This window comes from Vanellus vanellus (assembly GCF_965231255.1).
Source record: "Vanellus vanellus genome assembly, chromosome: 14".
Lineage (NCBI taxonomy): Eukaryota > Metazoa > Chordata > Aves > Charadriiformes > Charadriidae > Vanellus > Vanellus vanellus.
This window is the reverse complement of record NC_138919.1, coordinates 14088955-14105547: the sequence shown is the minus strand read 5'-3', so window position 1 is coordinate 14105547 and position 16593 is coordinate 14088955. Positions and strand designations below refer to the sequence as shown.

The following is a 16593-nucleotide window of genomic DNA, read 5'->3' as shown; positions in this document are numbered from 1 at the left end:
CCTGCGGTGTGGCCACAGCAGCACAGATAGCAGAGGCAGTGGGCTTGCCAGACGTCCTTAATGCTATCAAAGTGTTAAAAATTATATGAAAAACACTGGCGCCGCAGATGTCTTCAAAATACCAGAGTCTCCTTGGCTGCCTGCTAAAATAACCTCACAGCATTGCAGGGCACGAGAACACGGAGGAACAGGCTGTACTTTATGCTGTTCAATTCCACAACAAAAGAAGGGAAGAGAATACTCTCTCCCACAATTGCATCTTTCCCAGCAGACACCAACCTTGTTTCCAGCTGGGGCTGCGAGTGCCCTGGCTGCTAATGCCTCCTTAATGCTCTCAATTATCACTTGTGCGCTCTCCTTGCACAAGTCTTGCAGTGAGCAGAGTCTGCTTGCTGACTTGTAAGAGTGGAGAGAGAATCAAGTGAAATAGCTCTTTGTTTGCCCAAAGAGGCTGAGGCCAGGAGGGCTGGGCGAGCTTGTGAGCCCACCTCACCTTCCCCGCCAAGCACGGACTAGGGATTTAACATGGCTCCGTCGCTAATTTTAGGCTGGGATGGAGAAAAATGAGCTGGGAGCTGTGCCTGGCAAAGCTACACTCTCAGGAGCTAGCTTGTTTGGCACTTCAAGGTCCTCCCGAAACCTGGAAGACACATCCATCATCCCTGCTGTACGAAGATGGCTGTGGTGCAGAAGTGAATCCGACTCGGCCCTGGTGGTGTGGCAGGAGGGGCAGTGGCAGGAGTGGGAAGGAGGGCCTGGAAAGAGCCACAGCCGTGGAGGAGAAGAGCTGGGCACTGAAACTGTGGGACAGAGTGTCCAGATAGACCCGTCTGACTCGCTTCCCTTCCCAGCCCCTGGGCACCTCAGGGTGCCAGATAAGCTGCTGCGCACCAGCCAAGAGCTGCGGCATCCACCCCCTTCCCCTGGATATGACCACACTACTGAAAGAGACAAAACAATTTCAAGATATTGTTTAAAGCATTTTGGCATCCTCTGGGCTGCAAGGCCTGTGTAAAAAGAGGATACTATAATTGCATTATTAATAGCAACTCCATCTAACCTCCAGCTTTTGAAGAACCACCACAGGCTACGTGAAAATCTCCTAAGTCATTGAAGTGGCCCTGGGATGTCACAGTTGGGACTGAGAGCTGGGGCTTTCTTCTCCTGAAGAAGACCCCAGCAGCAGATCCCCTTGCAAGCACGAAGAACCAAGCCTCTGCCTTCCAAGCAACAGCTGTTCTGCTCATCCTTGCTTTCCCCGTTCCAGACTTCTGTGCAGCCTGGGCTTTTATCTCAAGGTAAATACACATTCTCATAATAACCTTCATTAACTTGCATAGTTAAAGATGTACCAGTGATTCATATAAAGCCCTCGCTTAACAACGGAAGAACGTTGCAACTAACCTTGCCCTCTTCTGCCCCCCTGCTGAGCTCCCAAGCATACAGAAATGTACACCGAACGCAATTTCTATAAACAATCCACTTTACCCTTTTGTATGGTTGTTTGAAAAAACCCAAACTAACGCAGACAAGCCACCCAACCTATCTGGCAAGCAACCTTTACTGTGACCCCCCGCCCCCCTCCCCCCCCCCCCCCCCCCAGCTAGGCTTGGTATTTTTTCAGCACATACATCACTAGGATAAACATTTGTGTCCATGCACACGCAGATAAACAGTTTTGGAAAACACAGGCATTGAAAGAGACAGATGATGAGTTTGTCTTAAAGAGATTAAAAAATAGAAGCTACGTCTCCATGAATTTTTCTGTTTGAGGGCTTAAGACTATTTTTCAGCCTTTAGCTCCAGCCACGAAGTCTGGAAACATTTTGCAAAATAGAAACCCAAGTGTTGCATGCAACGACTACTCCAGCAGTGGGTGATTTATACCTGAAGGGAGATAAAACTACACTAACCAGCAGTGCTGGTGTGGCTGCAGTCTATACAGATAGGGATGGGACAGAGGCATAAAGAGTCCCCAAGATGTTCCTCAATCATTCAGACCGAATGGAGCTCCAAATCTGCAGTACCGCTCAGTCCTACGTTTCTTCTGCACACAGGGAAAGACAAGGGGGAAAGCCTGAGACCTGTAGCTCCTACCCTCACATGCATCTTCCGAGGACTAGCACAGAGCAAGACTCTGCAGTGGCCATGGGCCTTCCTCCAAACCTTCTGCTCCTTCTTGCCAAAAAGAAATTCAGGGGCTCAGGGGCCCGTCAGAGCAGAACTAGGGGTTTCTGTAAGTGTCTGTTTTGAGTTCTTTCAGTGCCTCCCTGTTTTAAACTTCTTATGTTTCCTACACCTTATGCTTCTCCACCAGCTTCTACCTGCTCTTCCCTTTCAAGGTACCATCTCCCAGCAGCTGGGGCTGCAGCCAGCAGGTCCATCATTCACCAGAGATGTAATTCCAGGGACTGCACAGATCTGTTCTTGGGTGGGAACAGAGGGAGAACCTCCAGGATATCGCTAACCACATGAGAGGAGCTCAAAAACACATGCCTTACAATCACGGGAAAGAGGCCTCCAGCAGTGGCCTGAACTCACTGCCTGGACCATCCTGCATCTTGCTTTACCCAATGACTGCAAATACAAGGGTAGAATGAACAGAGCTCTCAGTCCCTCAACCTGTCCTACTTCTGGCTTCAGCGTTCAGTTCAAATAGCGTTCACAAAACAGCCTCCATCTTCAGCACCCTACATGGCTATCATTAACACCAACTCTTGAGCAATTTGCCCTTTGCCCAGTTTTCCTAAGCAAAATAATCAGCTTGTTTGTCCTTACCATGCTCTCCTACCAATTGCTGCAGCTTCCCATAAGAATCCGTGCCCATATTTACAGGGCTATTAACCACGGCCACAGGTGAATTGCCATTCTTCTTTCCTTTGGGAACCGGAACAGAACTGGCTTTGCTAGTTGGAGAAGGCAGGATGGTAGGATAATTCATGTTGCCATGGTTGGAGAGTCCAGCAGTCAGCTTAATGCTTGCAGGGGCATTGGAAGACTTACAGTTCACTTGTGGTCCTTCGACATGACAGTCTGCATGGTAAATGCTGTGCACAGACTCCGAATCTGGAGGAGGAGCAGGGCTCTGCAAGTTGGGTGACGGAGAAGGAAGCATCAATTGGCCTCCAGGTTTCATGACCTTGAGTTCCAGGTCGCAGATCTCAGGGTTGGAGCGTGGCCCCCGAGGGCTCCCATTGCTGATGTGATAGTGGTGGTGGTGGTGGTGATGGTGATGGTGGATGAGGTGGTGTATGGAAGTGATGCGCTTTTTGCATCGGTGGCTTTGCCCATTTGTGGTGCTGTTTGGGTTAACTTTTTTCCGGCGCTTACTCTGCCAGTTATTGTACAGACGTATTGTCCGCCGTTTCACCTTCCTGAAGATGTGGCAGATGTACTTGAGCAGCTCCTCGTAGCAGCTACCTGGCTCCGAGAAGCTGGCAATTGTGCTGTCGTTGGAGAGATAACGGGCCCGCTGCTCCTGCATCAGCTGGTTCTCCCGCTGCTTTGTTTCAGAAAACTGTGTTGCTATCACAACCAGGCACAAGTTAATCATGAAGAAGGAACCAACCTGGAGAAAACACAGGGAAAGGAATCAGTAGGGAATTTACAAAGCAAGACACATTATTCACCATCACACACTGTCTGGACTTGAAGCGTGGTTCTTAGAAATCCCAAGATTTCCAAACATGCCAAATCTCAGGGTCTGCTCACCAAATGTTATGTCAACATGTGCCTGAGCTGCTAAATTTGCTCCTAAGCCATGTTAAATTATTTTGGCAATGGCAAAGAAAGCTGTTAACAATAGCCTTCACCACTTTCTTTCCCTCAACAGCGATGACATTTGCTACTAATGCAGGGTGTATGAAACACGGCGCAATCAGTTACCACCACAAAACAGATCACTAGGAAACACCCGGCCAACCCACAAGGAAAGATGGTCTGAAGTCCAACTTGTGCTGTACTGAAACTATCAATTCACAACCTGGCATAGCGCACCCTCATTTTGAGGAGGACAGTCAGGGTCCATGCATCTGTGACCTTGTACTCTTGCATCTCTCTGACACAGAGAAATGCGTCTCCAGGAGATTCAATGCTCCTAGAAAGGCCTGATGTATTGCCTGGTTGAGTTGATGTGTTCTTGGGTGATACCAGGTTTTCAAAATGAAGTCCTGAGGACAAGAATGTGAAGTGACCTAAGACTACGTCCTCCCCTCAGCTGTTGAGTCCCCAAACTGTTTTTTCACCACTTGGGTTCATAAATCAGCCAAAGGAAAACGTCAAATATTCTCATCAGAGAATCAGTGCCCTCAGGCGTGAAAGGGACTGACGTCAACGAAGTGCCACTGTCTACATGGCCAAACCTCTGTGCTGTGCTCAGTAGGAAACATATGGATTTAATCTGGTCCATTGTCTGGTGAATACTCAGGGGAAGCCGTTGGGAGATGGTTTGCAGTGCTATTCTCCAGTATGCAACATCAGCCTGGATACTGTTTGAGAAGCAGCAAGGGTGCCATTCCCAGCTCCAAGTGACTTGGAGATTAGTCACCTTCTGTTTTTTTCTGCAAGGATCCATATGTAGAGACGGGCTCAAAAGAGGGGACCGTAAATCTCTACTATGCTAAAGGCTCAAAAATCACTGGCTTCAGAATGCTGTCCATTACTGGGAAACTCTCACACTGCTCTGATCCATGCCTTTCCCACTGGTGGTGGGAGCTGTGGTGGTTTGACTTCCCAAGGCCTATAAAACCACACTGACGAGGATGGGGTTATATACCAAGACTATCCAGCCACAAAAGCACTTTGAAGTGCTTCCATCCTGTATCCTGCCTGGCATCTACACGGTACTTTTCCCTCTGCTCTCCTCCTGACTTAAATGCTTAACTTTTCGACAGATGCAGACCCGGGAGAAGGTTGTGCTCATTGTAAAAAAAAAAAAAAAAAAAAGAACCTTGCTAACACAGGATGGCAGCTTCTGAAGGCAGCCTCCAGCACCTCCAGTGAGTAATACTTTGTTTTTAGGAATGACAGCACCATAAGACCTCAGAAAGGTGCACTGCTATTATTAATATTATTTAAAAGGCTCAGGTGAAGTTCAATAGTTTGAGGGCCCTTCATTGACATGAGGTGTCCTCTGGCATATTGAGGAGCCTAAAGGAAGAAAAGCTACAGCCCCTTCTCTTTTTGTTCTGGTTAGCAGTCGCTTGGCCAAGGCACAACAGTTAGGACACATCAGTGACAAGATCAAGACTGGGAGAGTAATAAGGAGGGAAGACCATATGGCTTGACAAGCTGTGACTATACATTACATGTGACACTAAAAAGGACTGTTGTAGCCAATAATCTGTCCCCACAGCACTAATCACAACCTGCACAATTATGCTCTATGGTGGGAGGAAAGTATCCTACTCTGAACCCTAGCTGGCTCTCCTCTGTGAAAAGCCCAGGGAACAACTTTACCCCACAAGGACAAGGAATGGGAACATCTCACAGTTCATACTTACTATTATAAGCAATATAAAATATATAAAATTGTAAAAAGAATGTGCATCCATCACATAATACATGATGTCAACCCATCCTTCCAGGGTTATAACCTACAGGAAGACAGAGAAAGAAAGTGTAAGAACAAGAGTCAACCAAAAAGTAGTAAACATCCATCTGCTGATAGTGCCTGGTATTCATCACTCCACAGCATCTCTCATGATCCATCACGTAGACCTGCTGTACTACTTTTCCCAGTTGGCTTAGGATGGCAGCGGTGTGTGACCAAAGGCCTGAGGTTTCTACAGGAATCTGGTACAATTAAAATGATAAAACATTACAATAAAGCATCTGAAACACCGATTCTGAGCCAGCGCAAAGAAATTCCAAGGAAGGATTACAAACCAAGCGAACGCCTCTCTGTGCAGAGATCTGGGCTTTTACCTTAGGCCCCTGGTTTTGTAATGCTACCCATAAAACCCCTAAGTTTTTAAGTTAATTTTGTTTCTGTAAAACCAATTTCTTTGTGAATCCTACTGGCTCACCATTACAACTGCATCACCAATATCATAGAGGGAAAGCACCTGAATGGGAGAGAGTTACTTTAATTAAATGTAGAATTGATTTCATACTAGTTTTCTCAATCTTCCTTCCACTAAAAAAGAAGCTGAGGATTTAATTAACACCACACAGGCTGTGTGCAGAGCAAAGCGAATTCTGCCATGTAATTTACACATTTTATTTAGATAAAACATACCAAACTTCTAGTGATATCTTGCTACTAGTCCTAGAGCTAAAATTCCAGCACAATTGCCAACAAAATCAAAGCTCCTGTCTGAATTTACTTGCACTGACGTACCCTATTCGCTACGCCTAACGTGAGCCTTGGTGGTCCTAGCATAAACCAAGAATTGCTGCCTGCCTCCAATTTCAGTGGCATCATTCCTGATTTAAGCCATGTTTGCAGTGAAGGAATTGTGAATTAGCTTGCTGAGAACAAGAAAAGGATGAAGCTTCATTGGCGTGGAGGACCTTCTGTATGGCATGTACAGAAAAGCTGATCCATAAAGCACTTGCTGTTGAGGCAGTGAAAAAAAAAAACAATGTACTTGTCACACCTGGATCATCAGGACAAAACCCTTACAGGGAAGCCAAACATGCATCCTTGCCACTTTTCCCCTGATTTTTTACTCAAGGAGCTGGAAGAAGCTCCCAGATAGGGCTGTTTGGTACACCACCACACCTGCAAGGGGGAGAGCATTGCTGTGTACATCAGGACTCGGATTCCCTGAGACTGTCAGAGCACCTTGCGTCAGCTCACGGGTGCTGGAAGAGAAACAGTACTTACTCTTGATTCCTCTCGCCCTAAGGACAAATGTGGCGACGATGTCTTACCAGCAAGTTTTCAAACCCAATTCCCACATTGAAGCACGCATAACTTGACGCCCACCACCCAGCTGGGTGAGAAGCAGCCGGCGCACACAGCTCCACGCTAAACCCAATAAACGTGATCTGCCAAGGAGCAGGTAAAAATTGTCCCTGCGGCTGTTTTACTCTGTCAGCATTGCTAAAGACTTTGAGCGATGGGGTCCGATGACATGCTGGCTGCATTTACACAAACCGCACCCACCTCTCCTGTTCCCCGTTACGTGCGTTAGATATTCTCTCATGCCACATCCTCGCTGCTGGTTAGTGACGTACGGGGATCAGACAGCAACGCTACGCTTCCAGTGACATGGGCTTAACAAAACCGAAAAGAATGCTTTTGGTCAACATGAACCCCAGAGATCAATCTGTGGTATTCAGTCGCAGACACTTTTTCTTTTGTTGCGTGTGTGGATGCAACTGCAGTTACTCACCGTGGAGCCTGAGAAGGGGTTAAGCTGTCTAGGCAGACACAGGCAGTAATCCGTAGGTTCAGCGGTGTGAAACGGACAAGCAATCAAACTCAACCCGCCCTTTGCTGCCTTTCCTTTAACACGGTCGAAACATTTATAGAGAGCAAAGTTCTTTTCGGCTGCATCCCCGGGCTGTGTGGGCTGTGCACAGCAGCCGACCGTCTCTCCCGCTCGATGCCTGTGTAGGTTCACAGGGAAACCGGAGGGCTCAAGTCGGGAGGTGACACAAGGCTGAACCCAATCACTGCCAACTACCTAAGAAATGGTCTCCTTTGCGCTGTTCAAAGTTCCCTCCTTTTCTTCCCCTCGATTTGGGTGGGCGTTTCAGAGTCGGGCCGCCACAGCTGGAACAGCAGGTGCTCCATCTATGTACACTTGGGGATGAAAAACGAACTCGGGGCCTCCAAACATATCGGATACACCTCTTCACCAAATTTGCATTTGGCTGACAATCCGCAAACAGAATGTATTAAAAGGATTAAACACAGAGCCCTCTCTACAAAAGGAGTTACCTGAGGGCTGCCGTTGGGCTCCTGCGGGCGCTGCCAGCTCCCCGCCTGGGAAACAGCTGCTGAGACAAGAGCGAGGGCCAACCACCATTTACAGAGGGATTTTTTCTTACACGCTAGATAGCCTTTTCAGCAAGAATCAATCAACACACCGCGTTTCTCCTCTGGAAGGCTGAAAATGCTCATCCGGATCTCAGAATATTTAAGATGTTAATTAGAATTTGCATTATTTACCACTCACTTGTAAACCAAAGGGACACAGGAGGGACAAACAGACCGCTGGGCTTTTGTTCTCCTGTTTGACATCTTTGTGGATTCATTCTTGGACTCGCCACCCAGTATAAACGCAGCAGTACCTAGGGGAGGGATTCCTGAGCTGCCAAGGATTAGAGAGTACTAGCAATCTGTAAGAGAGCAGGCTCACAGACATCTGTCTTCTTTTTTTAATCAAAGAGCGCTGGAGAAATGCAGGACAACACACATGCATAGCCACCTGTCTGGACTGAAACAGCGTCTATGATTTTTACAGCCGGATCCTTGCCATGCTGCGAACATCTTTCCTGCTGTCCTTTAAAGTGCTCCAAATGACTTTACAAATACATTTTTACATACAAGAAGATCTCATTGCTTGCGCCCAGCAAGGCCTTGGTGCAAATGGGAACCAGACCATTTGAATTTGCCAACAGCTGGTCTATACACTACGAACTAAACTCAAATATTTTTTGGAGCCAAGTCAAAGGTTGGTTGCACTGGTGCAGGGTTCACTGCTGCAATGCACAGTTTGATGCTACACACTTATTCTCAGACCAGATGAACTCAGATGGAAAGCTAGCAACTCTTGCTATTCTCCCAAAAACACCGATACATTTTTTTCAGTGTTGCTTTGCCTACTGTTCCTCCCTTGGGGCACCCTGAATGCAATATCACCTACTTCGCTAAGCAGAAACGACTTCCTCCTCTCTTCAGTTTCCAATCTGATTAATCCAGTTGACTGCAGCTCCAGCATTTGGCCCTTCAAGCCCTTTAGAGATGTCTTCCAAGGACCTGAAGCACCTTTCTTGTGCTTTCCAATCTCAGCAATCCATTCTCAGTAATTAAATTCTGTTCAAGCCATGGTTGTTCACAGACAGACATATTAAACAGTGTCTCCAAATGTACTAGTTCAAAGCTTCCAATAAATGCAACATACAATTATTTATCAACAGAGATAACACGGCAAGAAACACGTTTCCTAATTCTGCTCTAATGAAAAAGATGTGCAAGATACGTGACACACTAAAATTTGCAGCTGCAGGGAAATAGCTGAAAGATTCAATTAAGATGATTGGCAAGGTTGTCCTCGAGGGTGCTGCCAACCGTAATCACATGCTGCAGACCCAGTGGGAAAGGAGATGTTGCCCTCTTAGCACGGGGAAATGATTTTTGCCTTCGAAGGACTGAGAGTCTGGGCAGAGAACAAAGCTGTCCTCTAACCCACGGGAGGTCCCGTATGATGCTCAGCCTGATTCTCCTTGCTTGCTCATTCAGTCTTTTACCTCTTACACAGCACAGGCAGGGATGGGATAAATCATTTGTCTCCCATTAATACCTATGAGGCTGAGCACCAAAGCCCTGAGCCTTGTGTCTGATCCCCTCTCCCATCAGCGCAAGGATTTAATGGAAAGCTCACTCAAGTGAACGTTAAGACAGATTTTGACTTTGCTGATCTTTGACTTGGACGCCATTCATGCAGTCCCCAGTCAGGCGCTCCCTGATCACCATACTACTATGAACAGGATGAGAGTAGACAATCGGATTTTTATATTTTTTTATGCCTTCTCTTCTGTGATTCTGATCCTCCTGGTTTGCTCATGCCACAATAATTTCATCAGTTGTAACAAAGATGCTTGTCTGATTTATAGTAGCATAACTGGGGACAGAATCAGGTCTTCTAGTTAAGCTAATCAGAATCAATCTAAAACTCCAGAGTGAAAATCACAAGAGAGATGTAGATTAAAGATGCTGGCAATTAACTCAGACCTCCTCATTGTCCCCAGGGAGACAGGAGGTTTACATTGTTTTTTCTGGGGTCACTTCAAAGGTCTCTGCAGAACAATTTCTTTTATTATGTCAAAAGTTTTCATCATAAAAATCCTTGCCTGAGCTCTGCCAAAATTTTTGCAAGGTCTTGGCTACAGTCCATTCAAGAGCAGGTTATTTTTTGCCTTAGTGTCAGTTAAGTAAAAGAAAAAAAGAATCATCTGGGCAAAAAAACCCAACACCCAAACTACTTTAATTAGTAAAGTCATACACTGAATTACTTTCTGTGTATTAGAAAGCACTAATGGCTAGTGCCAGATGGACTGCTGCAGTCAGAAATCAACCTTGAGGTGCCACTAATCAATCGAGGAAAGTTTGGAAAATTACTGTGTGAAGCGAAGCTGAAAAGATTGTAAGAACTGGATGCAGAGCAGATGGAACTCCAGCCTAGCCCTGAGGCCTGATCTTCCTCATGGCAAGACTTCACTTCTGGGATTACTTGAACAAACGCCGTCTGTAGGGACAGCCTCCCTAAGCATGGGAATCAAAATCAGCACGGAACCCTTGGATCAACCCCCCTAAAAAGCGTAGCTCTGGCAAACCGAAATGTCCTTGGTGGTTGATTTCAGAACTGCGGGTGCTTGTTCAACTCCGTGCCTGGCCGAAGCCGGAGAAGATAGAGATATAGAGAAACCCAAGTGTTTCCAAGCCATTTGAAATTTTCATCTTAATTGACATCTATAATTTGCACTCAGCCTCTTCTTCTTTGGCCTAAATTGGTTTCTTTGGGGACAAGATGGGCATTATCTGCATCAAAATCAATTATGCTGAGCCAAACAGCAACTCTGAAGACTGCCAGCATTATTTGGGTTTATTTACTTTTTATCTCATCATTTCCCTGGCCCTACTTCAAGGGTTGGCTTGTTTTTATTTTTATAAACCTCATCAAGACAAGATCAAATGATATAAATTGTGAGAGCTATTAATTACCACGATGGTCTCCGTAAGTTTTAAAAGGCCTTCAGTATTCATTTCTGAAAGCCTCTTATCTATGTATTCCGCCCTCTGGGGCGTATCGATTTGGCTAGCAAGCACTGCCCAGCGAATAACGGAGTCTTCTTTTTCCGTATGCAGAGTGCTTGGCAGCTAATCAAATCACTCTTTTTGAAGCCAACTTCACAATTTTAATTATTTCCTCATGCCACATGTTGTTAAGTAACCTCATGGTCAGAAAAACAGGTTTTATTATATTCTGAGTAATGTCCTTTGAACAGATGCTTTTTCTTTCACTTCGAGGACCTGCTTACTTTGCAAAGGGACTTTAGCCATTTCTTTATAAATTGAGAGTCTTGCAAAGCATGCATCTATCTGCTCTGAAAAGCGGCCCCCGCAAAACAGAAAATAAAAGGAAACTGCGCAACTTGGCATTTGTTTTGGATTCGCGACCTCTCAAACTTGTTCCACATAATCTGGTCAGCATTACCAGCTCAGCCAGCTCCGCGGCTCTTGAAAAGCAGAGTGCAGCCAGTGTGCGTTAAACTTGAGCACGTCACTGATACTGTTATCGGGGACCCAAAACCTCGTGAAAGTGAATCTACGGGCTTAAAAATGGCATAAAAACTCAACAACTTGTGCTACAAAAGGAAGGTTAGTTGCCATCTCTGTTTCACACTAAATAACGCAAGATCCCCATCTGACAGCAAAAACATCACCGATTTCAGATGACTGCTGCTTACAACAAATCACATCTCAGTCCATATTCATGAGGTCTGATTTACTGTGATAATTATCCTCCGTCTTCATTGTTTGTGTAAAGTATCTTATGCACAGGGAATGTATTTAACTGTTTAGCTTCAGCAATAACGAGTCCATTATCATAGAGCGTGCCATAAATCAGAGTTTTATAGCAGAGCAAAGCTGAAAGATGAAGAGTCTGCAATGAGAAGGGAACCAAAGCCAGGCTGAGATCCTTGCTTACAGATGAGTGTACCATATAGCAATTATATGAATGGCACTGCTTCTCCAGACACCACCGTCTGGAACACAGCAGTAATTTGGGGTATTGTCCCAAATGGAAAAAGCAAGGGGTTTGTTATTTGCATTGTAACATCTTGTTTCAAAGTATATTAGAGACTATTAGGGACAAAGGGTACACAGCTCCAAGAACAACCATCCCTCTGTGAAGGTCTATGACACAAAACACATTTCAGGTGTCTAAGCTTTACCCATTCACACTAATCAGAGTGGAGGGGTTAAGATTTCCCTGTAAGAATTGTTGATGCACCTCAAGACCAGAGGCTTTTTCATCGCTTAACTGGATTCCAGATTAGGCCATGGCTTGCTGCAGGCACCCCTGTTTCTGCTCTGGATAAAAGAATCTGTGATTGAGGGAGGATGAAACCCTTCCAAAGCTACAGAGTTTGCAGCAGGTTTCTGTGCCACACTGGGTCCCTCCAATACCTCCCACAGGCTAGCGGACCCAGACCTGGAACCAGGATGACATCTCTGACTTGTGCTCTATGGAATGATTCCTTCTAGATGAAGGAGGTTTTTCAAAAGTAACTAATCCTCTTGGAAGCAAGCTCTGAGATGCTTTAAAGGGGCTGGATATTTTTAGATTGGGTATTTAGCATGAAAGCTCTTCAAATGCAGAAAACTATGTTTATTTGGCCAACCAAATTAAAAAAAAAAAAAAAAAGCAACACCAATAAAACTCAAACCCCATTATTTAGAGTGAAATATTTTTGGTGATCCAAACCAAATTCAAGTCTAGTGACAAAGCATCATCTTAAAGCAGTGGAAATGAAAAGCTTAGAACTCTTTTCCTGCCAAATTCAGCACAGATAAGCATTGTTGACGCATACCTTCAGTTTAAAGAATGAACCATTTGACAAAAAAAATAGTCCTTTTGGCCAAAAAATTATCTACCCAATGAACTCTGAAAACACGGGCACCCAGTGTGACAGCTGCTTCTGAAAAACATGGCCCACAAAACTACATGTTGCACACACAAATACAATTGGAGTTGGAAGCTTGAGGATCTTTCACTTCCTTGTGCCTCAGTGTGCCTTTTGGCTGTTCCCCAAAATATTTAAGACCACTGAAAGTGGAAGAACAGGGGTTGGAGCAGACACGCAAGCAAGTGTATTGGTACCGTCTTGGGTACGATACTCTTGAGACATTGGGGTAACCATTCCTGAGTTTTCATTTTGTAAGGAACATGAAGTACTCTGAGGTCCCAGCAACAACACAAGAGAAGCAGGCCCCCAAACGGTCCCTATTAATATCCATCTGAGTAACAGCCCAGCTAAGAAGATGTGTGGGTAGGAACCAAGAGGAATGACTCTGCCACTTCTGTTCTGCCAGTAGGTTCCAGGGTGGAGGTTTGTGCTTACTGTAAGGGAAAGCAACGTTAGAGCTTCAGATCTTGTCTCCTCAAACGAGATCTTTTCTTAACTGAGTGACAGCATGGATGAGGAGCAACTCCAAGCTCGTTCTTGCATTTGGTCATAGAAGTGGTGCATTGAAGTGCGTGTCATTTTTCCTTTAACTCAAACCGAAGATATGGTCCCCATTATGGATTTAGCTGAAAGATTTCCAGGCAAGTGAGAAATCCTCAGGGAAGGATTTCAACCATGATGTACAGAGGCTGAAAAACATGTGAAGTGGGCAACAGCTGTGGAACACATCAGGGCACCAAACAATGGTGAAATGAGAAAAATGAACCTTCCTCTTTCCAAACCTGACATCACCCCTCAAGCTCTGTACCTTCTCAGCCGGCCCATCTACAGGCTCAGCTCACAGGGGCGCAGGTCCTGGCAGAAGCTGAGTCAGCAACACGGAGACAAAACAAGCTCCTCGTCAGCCCGTAACGCAGGGTCAGAATGACTAAATCCTTGATTGGATTGAGATAGCTCACACAAGCTCCCAGGGGCTTTTCTGACAAGCTAGAGCACAGAAGAGGTAACTTCACATCCAAACAAAAGGGCTATTTCGGCAGGTGGCCTGCAGCATACGGCTGTCAGTGCCAGCTGTCGTACCTGCTCAGGCAGCCTGCCATCGCTTTTGGACTAAAGTATCCGCCAAAGGACAAACGAAGGAAGAAGTGGGTGGCATCAGCTCCCCCCACTTTCCCACCCTGAACTTCTCTCCTGAGCTGGTAACCCACCCCTTTGTGGCTGTAACGTACTCCTCGCTTTGGTGAGACCACGTGCAAAGAGTTGTTCTCCATCTAAGCACCCTATCAAGGGAACACCTTGAACTCTCGCTGCTGCTGACAGTTGCTTTAATGCTGCTGTATTTCCAGACATCTTTCTTCAGAAGGTGATTCAGCTTTTGCTTTCTTGGGCATTCTTATCATGTCGTGTGCCTGCTGGGCTGTCTTCAGCTCTCGTGAACACAACCAGGCTTTTTTTTTTTTTTTTTTTTTCTTCCCTCCTGACAGCAGCAAAGGGGCTGCTGAATGCAAAACTGTCTCCTCTGAGAATTCCCTCGCTAGGGCCTTCTGATGATGGGCCAGAGATGTGTTACTTGTATGACTTGATTAACTTGTTAACTGAGATGTCTTCTTAAGCGAAACCTTGTAGAAGCAATATGCACTCGGAATAACATAAGCCTTCAGGATCACGAATCTGAGAGCTGCACCCAAGGACTAATTTCAAGAGGGTCTTTCATTAAGGGAGCCCCTTAGAAAACGCAGCCACTTCTGAAATACAACATGTGAAGAAGAGGCTGCAGAAAAGGTAACTCAGCCAGCACCAGCAGTGTCAGAGCCCCTCTGAACCGCCACGCTCATCTTCTCTTGTATTGGATGGATATTTCCAGAAATGTCTATGTAATTTTTTCCTATACATTTGCTCTCAAAGTTCAGTCCTTCCAACTACACCCTGGAAGGAGGCACGGAGGAACAGCTTGTTCCCTTCATCTCATCTTGGTTCTGCCTAGCTGAATGTTACTGCTCCTTCAACTTTCCCTCACTGGTTTTGCCAAAAGCATTGCCTCCTGATGTAAAGTGCTGTTCTAGGCCTTACTTTTCGGGAAGTCAGACATGAAATCATCCAAGCAATGGTTTTGTGGTTTGCAAAGTAGCCTAAATCGTCTCTTCTTCTCAAACTGTGTGTCTCGCCAGCCATCCAACCCCCTTTTGTTTTAATGGGTCTCTGTGTTCAGGCCTGGCCACTCCCAGACTAATGGTTAGGAAGGTGACAGTGTTTTGGTTGTTGCACTGAGACTGTCAGTAATTCAAATTAAATTGGACTTTGTTAGGTGGGTAATTCATCATTTGCAGTGTGACAATACCTGTAATTACTGCTCTTACTGTTGTGGCTGAAATTCATGTGCAATAAAGGGATCTTTATATCATGCCAAACCTCACAGTTAATTTAGGTTCCATCTCCTTTCATTTATTTTGTAATAAGCTAATTAGTTCACATAATTTGCCATTGAACGTGCCTTCGTAACAAATATATACATGAATTAGCCTATTACACAACAAATGAGGGGAATCAAAACATGAATCACTTGCAGGATTACATAAGGAATTATTATCCTTTCAAACACCCATGGACGCAGCCGTCGTCTTTATTGCTTTAAGATTTTATTATTTACACTAGGTTGGTTCTCATGCCTGATGCCTCTGACTTACTCTTCTGCTTGGAAGGTCAACAACGCATTTCATTGTTGGGTACGCCCCGCTGGCACGTGCCAGGTTACTCGCAAGTTCAGGATGGCTACCGTGAAGTTAAATGTCTTTCAGCTTGGCTGCCTCAAGAGCTTGGCCATACTGCTAGCCGCCCGCCTTGGCGCACCATTCACAAGGGCATTTTGGAGTAGACATCTTCAGATTTCCCTGTCAAAATGCTCTTTTGGTTTCGTTTGTTTGCAGTCTGCACAGTATCAAACCTTGCCCTTGGAAACTCTTGGGCACAACTTGCAGTCACTGCGCTTGCACGCTTCCTTCCAAATCTCGCCTGTGGGGCTCATTTCACCAACATCCCTTCTGACAGCTCTTAAACCATGCTAGATTTCCAACTCATTTGGGATAAATCATGAGGGATGCTCTATCCAGCTGAGTCCCAAGATTGCCATTATGCAAACTGGAGGCTTGCCAGACCTTGAGGTTCAGTCCACCATCGTAACTCTTGCAAAGTGCCACGTATTCATTATTCTCCAGAAGGGATCAGGACAGTTGGACCTGTCTCACCCAGAACACAGCAGAGCGCGTTCTGCCCAGTAACTCAATACCAATTCACAGAGAAGCTGCTGAGCTACTAAACCCATCAGTTCTACTTTCTGCACTGCTTACTTTGAGGCGTCATCTAACTGCTGACCCGGTGGCACCCAGCTTCAACTATTAAATGTAATGAGAGTACAACTCAATAGCTTTATTTGTTAAATGTTCTCTGCTTACAGCAACTGTTTTGATTGAGCACCCAACCTCTCGCAGTAATGGTTTCCTCTTTCCATATCAAAGTTAAGCACACACCTTACTCCCAACAGCTGCTTCTTTACCTGGAGTTATATTCTTTTCAGCTTCTAAAAGCGAGCCCTACTTCTAAAAGGAATAAAGATGTAAGAAGAGTTTTTGGCTGAAATACTCTTTAACATTTGGATGGCCTAAGCAGCACTAAAACCAATCATAAACCTCCTGGCAGCTGCCAAAATGATCTATGGATACAACACCCAAC

The 16593-nt window shown here is 45.5% G+C and overlaps 1 protein-coding gene across 1 annotated transcript in view; it reads right to left on the bottom strand.

Moving 5' to 3' along the window:
* CACNA1H (calcium voltage-gated channel subunit alpha1 H) overlaps window positions 1-16593 on the bottom strand; it is a 257797-nt gene that overhangs the window by 84827 nt on the left and 156377 nt on the right. Inside the window, exons 8-9 of the mRNA XM_082490356.1 lie at window positions 5502-5594; window positions 2779-3568 (exon numbers count right to left, since the gene is read on the bottom strand). Of these exons, the coding sequence (XP_082346482.1) occupies window positions 2779-3568; window positions 5502-5594 (883 nt within the window). The remainder of the gene's footprint in view (window positions 1-2778; window positions 3569-5501; window positions 5595-16593) is intronic.